This window comes from Rhineura floridana, chromosome 9, assembly GCF_030035675.1.
Source record: "Rhineura floridana isolate rRhiFlo1 chromosome 9, rRhiFlo1.hap2, whole genome shotgun sequence".
Taxonomy (NCBI): Eukaryota; Metazoa; Chordata; class Lepidosauria; order Squamata; family Rhineuridae; genus Rhineura; species Rhineura floridana.
Genome location: NC_084488.1, coordinates 35,778,720 through 35,793,030, shown reverse-complemented (window position 1 = coordinate 35,793,030; position 14,311 = coordinate 35,778,720). Strand labels below are relative to the sequence as shown.

Genomic DNA, 14,311 nt, shown 5'->3' with positions numbered 1-14,311 from the left:
TCTACAGACTTGTGGTTTTGTTTTGAAACCTTTTGCTGGCATGTCTGTGTACCCAGTTAATCCATTTTCTATTTCTTACCTACAATAGATTTAATTCTGCTGTTTTGTTGCCCCCAGTACACCCTATTCATAAGCAAAGCCTGCTGCAGGTACCATAACCACAGTAGCTTTACACTTGTTGCCCTGCAGTAGAGCATGTTAAGCTTCTAGGTGGCAGCCTGTAGTTAAGAGCTGATTCTGCTGCATGTGCAGCTCAGCAATAAACAGTGGAATGGGTGTTAAGGGTTATCATCCTTGGAGAATAGGTGAGCATGTCAAAACATAGCATAAGGCTAGGGCTAGAATGGGGAACTTGTGGCCTAGACTACAACTGTCTTAATCCCTGACTATTGCCCATGCTGGCTGGGCTGATGGGAGTTGGAGTCTAACGTCTGGACTGCCATGGATCCCTCATCCCTGGACTAGGCCATTTCTGCCCTAATAAAGTACTGGGTTTTATGATCCTTTCCATTCTGTAGCAATAATCTGGCCCTAATACTGTTTCTCTTGACTGAACTTAATGTCTTTTTAAAAAAAAATAGTCAAGAACAAGATAGTGGCAACAGTTTGCACGTACCAGCTTGTATTATGCAAGTGGTGTTTTCTCTTTGAGCACTGAGAAGGCCTTGTGGGAGAGATACATTGCAATTGTTTGCTACTGGTGATCTGTGAACAAGAAACCTGTGGTGGCGACATTTGTAATATCTCATTCATAGCATTATTGCAGGTTAATCACCTGTAGACAGAAAGGTGCCTTGGTTAAGAACTGGCCCCAGGATCTATGTTTACCAGTACCTATTAGGGCTGAGGCCCAACTAATGTGTGCATGCCTTGCAGCGTTCCCCCACTCCTATTATAATGTGCAGATTGGGTATCTATGTTTTTAATGTTTACCAAATTGCCATGAGTCTGGCCACCTGAACTGTACCATGTGGACCTTTAAGGTGAAAGCTTTCTTTTCATTTTGCATGGCGAATTAATGGAGTTTGGTTGCTGACAGAAGTGTGTTCGTGCAGGATGAAGAGCAGATGAGGTAAACCAGTGCCTGGATTGTATCACTGCAGATTGCCTGTGGGAACTGTGATAACATGCCTCCCTAACACATTTTAAAAAACAACAACAACACTACACATGAAAATCAAGGATATTGCAAAGAAAGTTAGGCTAGAGCTTTCCTCTCTGACACACTTGCAGCCTGAAATAGGAGTGCCTAGGTATTCATGTCAGCAGATGTTTATGAAAACTAGGTATTTAAAGTGGATCCTTGAAACATAATTGATCTTTGCTGCATATGGCCCCTCTACCAGTAACCTTAACCATACCTACTTTGCTGATACTGCAGGGATGGGGAACTTGTGGCCCTCCACATGTTGGACTACAGCACCCATCAGCTGAGCCAGCATGGCCAAGTAGGTGGGCCAGGGCCAGGGCCAGACACCTTCCATGCCATCATGGACTAGCGGCTAGTCTCAGTGTCACAACCACTCCTTCATACACCACTTGCTCTGGATGAGTAAATATGGATGGACCAGTCGGGATTCCTAGGAGCTTCAGTTGCTGATATACTTACTAAGTTCTATGTCAAGAGTGGGCGATGAGTTTGACGTCAAGGGCAGCATTCCCTTTTGGGAAACTTGTTGGAGGCCAAATGCTAGCAGTAGGCTGATCAAAGTCTGTGTTGGGCAGGGGAAAAAGTGCTATGCAGGAACAGTTAATAAATCTTGCACCAGGTGTATATAATGCATATTCAGTATGCCAGCCACATTAGTAAAGCATTTTCAGTACCACTACTTGAATTGGTCCACATGCACTTCCCAATGCCCAAATTCAAAGTCTGACTTGAAGTCATTTGTCTCTTAAAGGTTTTAATTTTTTTTCCAGCAGCAGGATAGGATACAAAAATACATAATACTGCTTTACATATTACAAACAAAAGCAAAGCAAGAAGCTCTTCTCTGAAAGACTTGTAGTTATATGTACACTTGTTACTTCTTAGCAACATGTACTCAGGCAAACATTGGGAATGTGTTTTCATTACAGAAATGATCCTGTTCAAAGCAGTTGTGGAGCAGAGTGTTTGGAAGCTAGGGCTCATCATTCTGCTTCAAAGGTCTTGCCAACATTAATGAAGAAATGAAGCAGGAAGAGGAGCAAACTACCAGTAAAACGTACATTATGAAATGTCATCTGTGTCCTCAAAAATTGATTCCTTTTATAGATGAAGGAAAGTTTGTCCAATCACAATACCCTGAGTATTCCAAAAGGCTAAATTGTAAGTCACTCTGTACAATAATTAACCTGGCCATTCTAGAAGCAAACATGTACCTGTTAGTCACATAAAGTAATGTTGTAACTATAGAGTAACCAGTGAAATCACTGAAGCTAACTCCTGTGGGGTAGAATAGAATTGCTTTCATTATTCCCCACTATTGCATTCAATCTGTTACCAGTTATACATCTGTTATTTTAGAATGTTAAGATGACCAGTAGTAAGTACAGTTAAGATGTACTAATAAGAAGCTTTCACTCATTCAAATATTTTGCCTCTGATCCTAAATGTGTGTGAACTGTGTAGTTTTCAGTGGCAGGTCTTGTTTTTTAAAGTTACATCTTTCTTGGTGTGGTTTGTTAGCTTGTAGACTTTGCAAAGAAACAGGATTTGTTTTTGCAAGATTTAATATTTTTCTTTAGTTTAGCAACTTTAGCACCAAGACTCAAATCCTTTTTCTCAAGTTTTTAAAACTAAAGAATTTTCACATGTGCAAATTGTAAGAGTCCCAATCATTACTGTTTCTGGTACATTAGTTATAGTAATATCTAACTCCCAAAGTGGTGGTCTTGGCACTGATGACAATGCTTAAAAGGTGCAAGAACTAATTCTACCCTATAGACTGTTGCCCGACAAGTTCAAAATAACAGTAATTCAAAACTGAGTTTCTTCTATAGCAGGGATGAGAAACCTGTGCCTCTCCAGATATCCATTGGACCACACCTACCATATCATCACAGCTGGGCATGATGGGAGTTGTAGTTAATGAGAACAGTAATTTTAAAAGCTGTTGTAATACTGCAGGCTACACTAAAGCAGTAGAAACATCTCAATCCCAAAGATCTTAGTTCAGCATTCAAGTCCTCCTTACACAGGATTTATAAAAAGTCCCTGTATTTTAAAATTAGTATTTTGTTACCAATTTGAAAAAACAGTAATTTATAGCATTATAGAGCTTATCACTCAACTTGTACATTTTGTATTCTCTGTCATTTCAGGTGCTGTGTGTGAGAGATCTGCAATTCTGTCAAATGTTTTAGGCTTTGGAGCACAAGTCATAGTCCGTAAATAGAAGTCTAAACATTCTCTTGACAAATAAGCATAAGGACATGGAGCTCTTCTTCTTACTGAGTATGGATAGAGCACACTTTCCTTCCTTTGCCAGCTCCTCTTACGAGTAAAAAGCACACTAGTAAAATATTTTGCAAGCTAGAAACAAGCACTCCTTGCCTCTTCTGCCAGCCTGCTTGCTTTGTGTGCTGGCTGAACAGGACATAGCTTTACCTTTTATGCTCCTAATGGAAACCAAATGGCCTCGTGGCAAAGGTCTGGATAGCTGCCCCTTTCCCATGGGTGCTATCCAATGTTAGTCATGCTTGGAGTAGAGCCATTGGAATAATGGATTTAAGAAATTAAGTCCATTGATTTCAATAGGTCCATTCCTGAGTATGACAACTGGATATCATTTTATGTGTTTTTGTGCTCGATGTACAATCAGAAGGCTGGCAGCAAAGAGACAGAGCTAGTACTGGTGTGTCTGCTTGGTTTCTATGTTTGATGCACAGGGCACGGCTTCTCCTGCATTTATATTACAGAAACACAGCAGCAGACTACCAGAGGAGGGATAAAGTGCTCTGTGTCTCTGCTAGCAGCCCAAGGTCCTTCCTCTCATTCGTGCCCAGTGTTGAAATGCAGCAGGTTTCTAGAGGGGTGTCAGAGTGCTCCTTCCCTCCCTCAGCAGTCTATTTCTATATTGGATCAGTAATGGGCCCCTGGAGGTGAGTCCAACTACTCTATCTGGCACCTATGTGAAATTTCTAGATTCCTATGGTAACTAGGTCAGAGACTAAAACAAGTTAATGGTGCCAATAAACAAAAAACTCAGCAACACTTAAAATCTTTGTAAGTTTAAGGACTTGTGTAAAAGCCTGGTATGTATCAGTGATCTGGTAAGTGTGAGTCATTTGAGCATCCCACCCTCTTTCTGCTGTTTTGAAACTGAATTATGCTGTAAATCTAAGTGGATAATGCTAGTATAACACAATCAGTTTAGCTATGCTTAAGAGTCATTTAAAGATTAGTTCAGAACATTTATTTGTACAAGCACACCCCAGTGCTCATTGAGTACATTTGTGTAAGCATTAACAGGTGAGGTAACAGATCATTGCTATTACCTAGCAGCAATCTCCCATGCTCTTGGAAGATTATAGGCGTTCCTGTGTCTCACATCATTGATCTCCAGCACATACTCACATGTAAACACATTCGTGGGTGGAAAACAAACTTCATATGAAATTTGGACACATGGGATGAACTAGCTACTCTATAAGAGCAGTGTCAGAATGGCATAATCATATAGTGCAAGAATAGTACACTAGCACTGCAGCTGCATATACTTTTACTAGAAGCATATCTACTTACACTCTGTATTCCATACAGGTGTAATAGCTGCATACTGTGAATGCTTAACTAAGACTGTTTACATTCAGTAAAAACGATTAATACTGAAGAAAAGGACTACTATGTGCTGACCAGTAGTTTCTAAACTGGGAGTGGATGTATTAATTCTTTGTTTAATAAAGTAAAGTAACTCCAAATATGCTATAATAATAGAATCTGAACTATGAGACTATTTTCAAGGAATATTTTATATCCTAGGCACATAAGCAAAATGTTTTCATAGGGCTGCAAAGTTTAATAGCTCAGTTAATCAAAACAATCAACTTTTTAAATTGCCTAACAACGTCCTCTGCTAAATAGGGCAGCTAATTTTTTTAAAAAAAAAACCTTTTTATCGTAAGTACTTATACAAACGTCAGACAATAAGCAACATCTTAAGAGGTATTTCCCTTTTGTCATACGTTGGAGGGAGTACCTCTGAGACAATGCCTGCATCATCTAAAAACAAAGCAAGCATGTTTGTTCCTTCAATATTATTGTTTTTACCCAGATACAAGTTTATGCAAATTTAACCAATAGATTAAGTTGATCAGTCAACTGAAACTCACACAATTAATTGATTAAGATTTCTTTAATCAGCTGACAGTCCTAGTCAATCAAAGATTTAGTCTTCCAGGTGCAGATGGTGATGGAGTGATAGAACAGATTCCTTTCTCCCATATGGCTTTCCAGAAGCAAGAAGTCATAGAGCTTCTGTAAAACACTTCTCCTACATCACCACTATCTATGCCATCCCACTGCTGCTACTTCCCTAATCCCATATACTTTCCTTGTAAATCCCATCGCTCACAGATATCAATGGCATTTACATTCAAGATAATATGATCAGGGCTGAAGTGTGTAAGAGCCATCCCTAACTCCATTCTACTCTTAAAATGTCTGACATCTGGATTAGCTGAGAAAACTGCATCATGATAATGCAGTCAAAGCCATCAGTCTGGCTCTATATTTTGCATGAATCCCATCTGCTCAGAAGGTATGTTTAGTGCCATCGGACGCAGACATCAGCCTTCTTTTCCATGAAGCAGTGATAAGAGCCATATTTAAAATGTCCTCTGATATTCTGAAATTTACTGAAAATACTATAAGATATGTTACATGAGAGCTGAATTTCAGCTTCTTTTAAGTTTTTCCCTTCATTTTATACACATTTTAAAGAATGCTGGTAAGTATCAAACAAAGCCCTGCATAACAAGAATACACATCACAATGTGCATTATGATTAAGCTAGTACTACTCTTTCCTATTCTGCCCCTAAGATTCCTCTAACCACTTTGAATCAAGATACAAAGCAAATAGAACATTACGCTATGGAAACTAGTGACTGCAAAATGCCTAGCATACAAAGTTCTCAAATATCGTATCTGTTAGGATCATATTCTGGCACTTTTGGTGACTGAACCTGCAACGACTCATTTGGATTAAAATGTTGGCGGGAAAAGACCTTTCCATTATAACTACAATGATGTCAGAGACATCATACCATTGCACTTTAAGAGAACCTTATTTACACAGGAGAATAATTTGGAAGTAATCATCAAAGTTTACATTCTAGGCTGCAGAGTAGGAAATGATGGTTTTCTGGAACATTAAGAAAATTAACAGTAATGTACTCAGGAATTGGACTCTTAAGTATCTCCATGCTTTTGAAAAACGTTTATACCTGGTACTACTGCAGCTGTGGAGTAAGTCATGGTGCCAGATATATATTGTACTGTGTCTATATAAAAAATATCCGACTACCAAACTGATTTTGTTTCACAACTGTACCCTCAAGTGAGATTTTTTTTGTTTCTCTGCTAATATAATCAACTTCTATGAACCATCTTAGAATTAAATATGACCACCTATTTTATGTAAACAGCATAATGTATTTTATGTGATACATTAAATGTATATAACTTCATCTGACAGATCACGCATGCAAAGGCACTGATAAAAGGATATTTGTGAAACTACAATTTCCTTGGCTTCAGAAATTTCTGAAAAATCTTAAGTTAGTTGTTAAATTGATCCTACAAAAGCCATCCTGAAAGCCTAGACAACTGTTAGTCTCATTTAAAATAAAATGTGTTTCTGCCAACCCACTTGGCTTTTTAATACAGAGTGTAGTCAGAATCACAGTAATTAGTTTGAGTATATCTGCTACATGATAATACACCTCTTCTCGTATGAAAATAATCAGGGTAATGATGAGGAATGCAGCAATTCAAGGATGGTATATCAAATAGAGAAAAAGTCATATAACTAAAATGGAGCTTCTTAAAGCCACAAACTTAGGTTAAGCTTTTCAAGTCTAGCATTCCCAAGAAATATTAACATCAAACACTTCTAATAAGGTTGAATAACTGAATAAGTAAACAATCACACATTTATAGTTTCACAAAACTTTGCTCTGAGCATGTTTGAACTGCATGCCCTTAACTTACACATACATATACTGAGTGTGAAGTTCTGTTCTGATTTGCTTCTCCGGTATGAATTAAGAGAAATTATACCTAGCTATAATGTGATCCTTCTATAAGGAGGTGGGGGAAGGGAGCAATTATGTTGAATCAAACAAAACTTTCCAAACTTATCCAACCTATCTGAGGTTAGTTTAAATTTGTGTGGCTAACTCAGCTGAAGGTAAGAATCAAAATATGGTCCAATCTTTATATCCAACCAAACCACCTACATCAATTGATAAAAGTTGAGAATATATCCCCATGGATAATGATGACTTAAAGATTCAAGAATTGCTGCATGAGCACATCCAGGTAATATGCAAATAGCATACACTCACCTGAGCTATCAATGCCAATACAAAGAGTACCCCTATAATCTGCAAAGGGCTGGGTGTTGTCCTGTACGTCTAAAGTAAAGACTTCCTGCTTTCCCAACATATAATTTTCAAGACTTTCCTTTTGTATTTTAACAATAATTTGTGTTAACCAAAACATTTTTACACATGTAAGAGATGACAAGGATTCTTAGATTTCAAGTGATAATAAGAGACAGCTAAATTAGGTCTTGAAATATCTTCTGGCACGCCCACGCAGCAATGGATTGGAAGAGCTGGTTGATGGATGCTGATGTTGTTGAGGAATCCCTCATCCTCTCATCAACAATTCTTAACTACAACAAAGCATTAAAGCACACCAGTTTGAAAAACAATTACTGTATTAATGACTGTCATGCAAATCATGAACCACAGAACAATACACAGGAACAAATTTAATTATAAAGGAGCCAAAGCTTTTTGAAAAAATTAACTTACTTTGAAGGTCCAGGATTTCTCTCTCTTGCTTACATAACTAAGTTTCATTTTCCATAGTTAGTGCAGGGTTGCTCATACCTTTGAGAAACAAAATAATGCTTAGAAGCAGTGGTCCCCAGCTTTTTTTACCAAATAGGCTCATCGGCAGAATTCTATGTCTCTTCAAGACACATCTGTTGCTGTTACCATTATGCTACACAAACCTCCTAAATTAGAGTTCCTTTCGTTATAAAGTATTTGCTTTGATATATACATAAATTCATTCCCTTTTTACACTTCACTAAAAGTTAGGCTTACAAGCAAGGCATCCTTAAAACAGCATAAAAAACATAATACTTACCCAATTTATTCTTTTCAATACTTGCACTGGTTTCTGTCCAAGACTGAGAGTCAGTAAGGAGATGACTTTGGGAGTCTCGTAATGGTTTAGCAGGAAAATGATGATTATTCTCACTGTTAGATGACAGGAATGTTGGAAGAGCAACAAAAATATAATTGCTCTATTAGAAAACCACCAGATTAGAGCAAGGAATTTCATTACATATCCTGTAAAAAACCACATACTTTATCCTATAAATATTCTAACAGTAATATTTGGGTGTTTTCTGTTTGGTGGTGTGTTTGATGAAAAGCAATGCCTGAACAGGCTAGTGTGAACTGTTGATGCATGTGCAGGATAGGGAGGGCAAGGGAGATGCAAACTAGAGGTTTGCAACTGCTTATAAGATGGAAGAGAGTGGGCAAGAGTCAGCTATTCTCCTCCATGTAAATATATGGGGTGTGTGTGTGGGATTTAAACTATCATGCTGAAGAATGCTATCTATGGTTCTTTCTGCATGTACGATCAAGAATCTATGGATTGTATATAAGCATTATTTTTATGTCCCAAATTTCCTTTGTGATAATGGTTCTATGCTAATGTACGCTTAAATGTTTATATGACAACATCCAAGCAACAGGCAAAATAGAAAGGCAAGCTGGAAACTTAACAAGAAATGTAGCCTTACTTTTTGTTTGAAGAACTGTGTCCAACAGGAGAAGAAGCTTGTTCAGGATCTTGGTTAACAAGGCAGGTAGGAAAGGAGCATCCATCACCTAGGCTGAAAAATAAAACAAAGCAACATTCTACTTAGGCAAGGAGCATTAAAAACTCTTTAAGTCTTCAATGTTAGCTTCAAAACATGGTTTGGTTTGCACTATATAAGGTGGCCCAGTTTTCTCTCAATATGACACCTACCTGGAAAAAACTGGCAACAACCAGTATCTTCTCTCATCGCCAAAGACTTGTCTTAGATTTTTGCTGAAGCCCAAGCTAAACCCATTCTTATCCATTCCATATCGAAAAATTGGTGCTCTGAATGCCTCTAAAAAGGGAAGAGATGTTCACGCTTCTTAACACATTTAAAGCAGTGCACTCATTTCATGGAATAGCATGGATTATTGACTAAATAAACTAGTAATTACTCACCTAATGTTGATTTATTTTTGCTGACTAGCCAACAGTGATATCCAAACAGAGAAGATAAGCTGACTGAAAACATAGCAGCAGCAAAGAATAAAAACATAATATGGAACTTGGCTTGAGTATCAGGAAGTCCGTTCTATAAAGAAGAAAGAAAAAATTGGTGGTATGCTCTTTCAGACATACACAAAATCTAAAAATTGTTAGTTCACAGATGACTTCATTGTATATTACACCTTAACATTTGTTCAAAAATAACTGGAAAGCACAATCTTTATATAAGAAATACAAGGAATACTGATTTGATAGGAGCAGTTTATAGAATTACTGGAACACACAGTGACACACCACCCCCAAGTACATTATATATATATATATATAATCACCTAAAAATACATGGACATAATTTTGATTAACAAAACAGGTTTTTATTGTATTAACAAAACGTTTCAGCTTCCGCCTTCATCAGCTAATAACATACAAATGCTGTTACCAAGGTGGCAGTTATAGAGCTTTGAGGATGGAATGCTCAGAGGGGCTTCCTTTGCAGAAGCTAAGTAGTGGTGGCCTGAACCTGGAGGACAGGACCACCAGTACTTAGCTTCTGCAAATGAAGCCCTCTGAGCATTCCATCCTCAAAGCTCTATAACTGCCACCTTGGTAACAGCATTTGTACGTTAGCAGATGATGAAGGCGGAAGCTGAAACGTTTTGTTAATACAATAAAAACCTGTGTTTTGTTAATCACAATTATGTTCATATATATTTTTAGGTGATTAACGGAATCCTTATAGGGATCCAGAGCAAGCTTTAGTGAAGTTCTGTTTGTTGCTTTCAAAACTGTTTTATCTATATCTATATATCAGATATTCTATGAGTACGAGAGTATTTAGGATCACAGCCTCAGTAAGAAAGAGTAACATGACCAATAAATACTGTCTGGTTTTTGTATTATATAGTTACCGGGCTTGTAGTAAGAACTATGCTTCAGTAATGATCCATTCCTTTCCTGTGTAATTTTTTATTTTCTGCTAGACTTCAAGATATTTAACAAACATCGTAAAAGTTATCTACATACAGTAGGGCCCCGCTTATACAGCGGGTTCCATTCCAGACCCCCGCTGTAAAGCAGAAAATGCCGTAAAGCGGAACCCCACTGACTTTAATGGGCCACGTCGCACAAAAATGACACGAAAATGGCGCAAAATGTCGCAAAAGGGGAAAAAAAACCCTTTAAAATTGAAAATGAAAGGCGCCGCATCAGCGGAACGCCGTAAAGCGGGGCCCTACTGTACTTGTCACCTCTCCAATTCAAGTGCCACCTGAATATGAATTTGAGACTATGAATTGGATCCACAGTAAATCAGTTGCACTTGTCCCATTGATTTCAATGGGAAACTGTTAATTGTGACTAACATTTCACATTAATTTCAATAGAATCTAAGCACAACTAAATAAAATCTGTCTACACATGTATACTTTGAGATGCTTAAATAAAATGATTACTAACATCTACAAAAGCTAAAACATACACACTGTACACATGCAATCAGAAGTCTTGTACGAACTCTTTTAGCTATATGTGTGTATGGTTTTAATATTGCAAATAGTTTAATCTTATTTTAATGTAGACTTTGTATGTTTTTAATTATATGTATTTTTTATCTGGAAGCTGCCATGAGTTCCAGTTTTGGAAAAATGGCGGGGTATAAATAAAGACAACAACAACAACAACAATAATAATTTATTTGATCCCAAGCTTAAAGGCCAGTCTTGTATATGCTGTACTTGAAGAACTGCACAACTCTATGGATTGATTTCAGGGGCCAACACTGTCAGGCAGCCGCTGATGGCATAAGCCCTCAGGACGGCCTACCACTTGTGCTTCTGTCAATCCAAATGCTGGCCACAGCTACCTGGGCACAACACTCACCTCAGAACTGAACCTGAGTGGTTGTGGCCTGTCGTTTTAATTCTCCCATAATGCCTCTGAGGCCCCAACAAAGCACTGATCCAGAGTGATACTATGTTGGGGCTACAGAGGCATTATGGGAGAATTAAAATGGCAGATGCCATGAGCAATGTTTTTTTCCCTTTTTTGCTGGTGAGCCTGCCTTTCACCAAGGTAAGGTAAGGAGAGAGCAGGGTATCACTAACACCAAAGCCCTCTCACTATGGAGCACCAAGGGACTCATCAAACCTGGTGTCAGCCCCAACTGGCTTTTTAAAAAAAACATTAACAGAATCTTATTACTTTTTCTTCCCCTCACCAAAATCATAACCACCAATCGTGACTGTACATGAACATAAATACAATACAAAGCCTAAAAACCTGAGCTGAGACTCTTGTAAATACAGTCTAGAAATACCTAATTTATTTATTTATTATTAGATTTATATCCCACCCTTCCTCCCAGTAGGAGCCTAGACATTAATTAGCAATACAATCCCGTTTTTTTACTTGAAAGTAATTCACCTTGTGTTCAACAGGGCTTACCCCCCATATTCCATAGGGATTGTGTTTAGGATTGCAGGCTATATAAAGCAGTCAACTAGGAAATACTTTAAAACTTACTGTCCAGAATCTAATAAAATACTGTAAATCGGTTGCAACAATGAAAAGGCAGTATAACAGAGAATATGCCAAGAAAAGAAGGAAAAATTTGTAATTGGAAAATCCAACACAGTTGTTCACCCTGGGGAAAAAGAAACTTACATCAGTGAAAATACACACACACAAATTATTCTTATTTATAATATTTCTTCATTGGCCTCTATCAGTAAGCCTATTTCTTTACCTCCTAGCTTTCATAATCAATGAAATTTCTCTATTTAAAACATTAAGGAATGGGTGTAAATGTAAACACATCTGTACTTATCAGCAGACACTTAAATAACAATACCATTTGGGCCTTTTCAGATGTTTTTCCAGGGCTTTGCATAGAGAATACATTATTGCTGCAGTAGACGCAAGCACTAAAATACATGCATGGTTCCCAAGCATCAGCTTGAAAAACGTATTGTTGAAAAAATCTACTTTTCTCTCAGCTAGTGCTTCCATTGTTTGGAATTCCTTGTGGAATGCCAAAAGGGCAGCCAACATGGTGCCCTCTAGCTGTAGTCAGGTAGCTTAGCAAATAGATGTGGACGTTCCAGACAAAAGTGTCAAATTTTCCCAACATGCTACCCATTGTCATAGCTTTCCGTTTTTTATAGGAACCACTTCCTCCAGCTATATGATGGTGGCCATCTTGAAAATTCATGTAAAAACCTTTATCTACCAATAACTCGGCTTCTAACCCACTTCAAATCACAATCTTAGTGTCTAAATATACATTTTCTGGGTCAAGGAATACAACTATACCATTTAGAAAAGCAGCAGATGGTTTTTTACTAACACAAAAATTCAACTACATGAAGTTGCAAGAAAAGCAGTGGATGATTATTTTCTATGAGAAGGAAGCTATGATCAAGCATGGAATGAATGTGCTACGTTGGGCTACAGAATTCCTCAATCCTGGACAGATACCAGTTATAGCCTTTGATGCACCACTCTATGCTCTTGCCAAGCTCACTCAGTGGAATTTGCCTGACATGCATGAGGAGGAAACGTTCATAGCAATGTTGGGCAGCTTGCACACAGAGATAGCAATGTGGAAAACGTATGGTGACTACTGGGAGGGATCCAGGTGGACCAATGCACTGACACAAGCAGACATTGTGTCATAAGGCACCGCTGATTCTTTCCTGAAGGCCTCACTTCTCACCAGAACAAGGCACGCTCACCAAGTGACTGCACAATGAAGGAGCACACAGTGATGAAACCAAGAAAGCATGGAGGCAGAAAATGGTACAAAAGAGTCCAATATTCCAGTATTGGGATACAATTCTTAACATGGAACTTCTGGGCCTTATCTTCATCAGGTCACACCATGAGGGAAATTTTCCCCTGTATGTAGAAAGCCTGAAGGCCTTGGTTCCATGGTTCTTTGCTCTCAACCACCACAATTATGTGCAGCGGATCCCAATACATATATCTGAGACATGGAGAGTCTACCAGCACCCACTGTCAAAGAGTCTGAGGAGCACAGTCCCTGGAGCACAAAACCAACAACTGATTTTCAACCATCCCAATCAACAAGGCCTATGAAGAAAACAATGAATCAGTCAAGGGTTGTGGGGGTGCAATTGGACTGACCGAGAATCCTTCAGCCTTCAGGAAATGAATGGTCTCAGAGCCTGAACAAGCAAGTTTACGGAAGGAGTCTGGAGACGAATATCTCCCCAAACAAAAAGACTCAGAGTGTGGCTATCATCATGAAGAGGGATTTTCTACAGAGGTTTAAGGAACAGGTTTTGAATCTGTGTCAGGTCATGAATGAGCTTGGAAACTCTTTCATGAATGAGTGATGAGTTATTAGTTCTAGACAGACAGAGAATTTTGAATGAATCCGTGGTGAACACGGTGCAAACAGGATCAGCATGACAAATACTGCAAAGAAATGGTAACTGACTGCGTACACTCCATTCATGAACCAATTAAGAATGCCCTTCCTCTCTTAAGTTCTCCATGGCCAGAAGACAAGACAAAACAAGTGGGAAAGATTTCCTTACTCAAGAGAGATTTTCTTTGTTCGCTCACTTGTATATCGTGATGCAACAGTGTGAGTGAAATGACTACATGATTCAGCCATGACAACCATCCTTTTCTCCCTTCACTATCTGATGGTGGAAAACTGTGCTTAGGAAAGAGCTATGACTATGCCTTAGATCAGGGGTGGGTGGGAACCTCAGGTCCAAATGTGCCCTCCCTCCCAGCTTCT

General features: G+C 38.4%; 1 protein-coding gene across 3 annotated transcripts in view; it reads right to left on the bottom strand.

Moving 5' to 3' along the window:
* Positions 1-14,311, bottom strand: part of ZDHHC2 (zinc finger DHHC-type palmitoyltransferase 2) — a 63,572-nt gene that overhangs the window by 9,202 nt on the left and 40,059 nt on the right. For 2 of the 3 annotated variants that reach the window (XM_061584188.1, XM_061584190.1), the window contains exons 7-13: positions 12,064-12,184; positions 9,496-9,628; positions 9,265-9,391; positions 9,035-9,127; positions 8,368-8,480; positions 8,028-8,105; positions 4,386-7,885 (exon numbers count right to left, since the gene is read on the bottom strand). In XM_061584188.1, the coding sequence (XP_061440172.1) occupies positions 8,065-8,105; positions 8,368-8,480; positions 9,035-9,127; positions 9,265-9,391; positions 9,496-9,628; positions 12,064-12,184 (628 nt within the window). In that variant the 3' untranslated portion in view covers positions 4,386-7,885; positions 8,028-8,064. Of the gene's footprint in view, positions 1-4,385; positions 7,886-8,027; positions 8,106-8,367; positions 8,481-9,034; positions 9,128-9,264; positions 9,392-9,495; positions 9,629-12,063; positions 12,185-14,311 lie in introns of those variants that run through there. The other variant, XM_061584189.1, reaches the window with a different exon arrangement.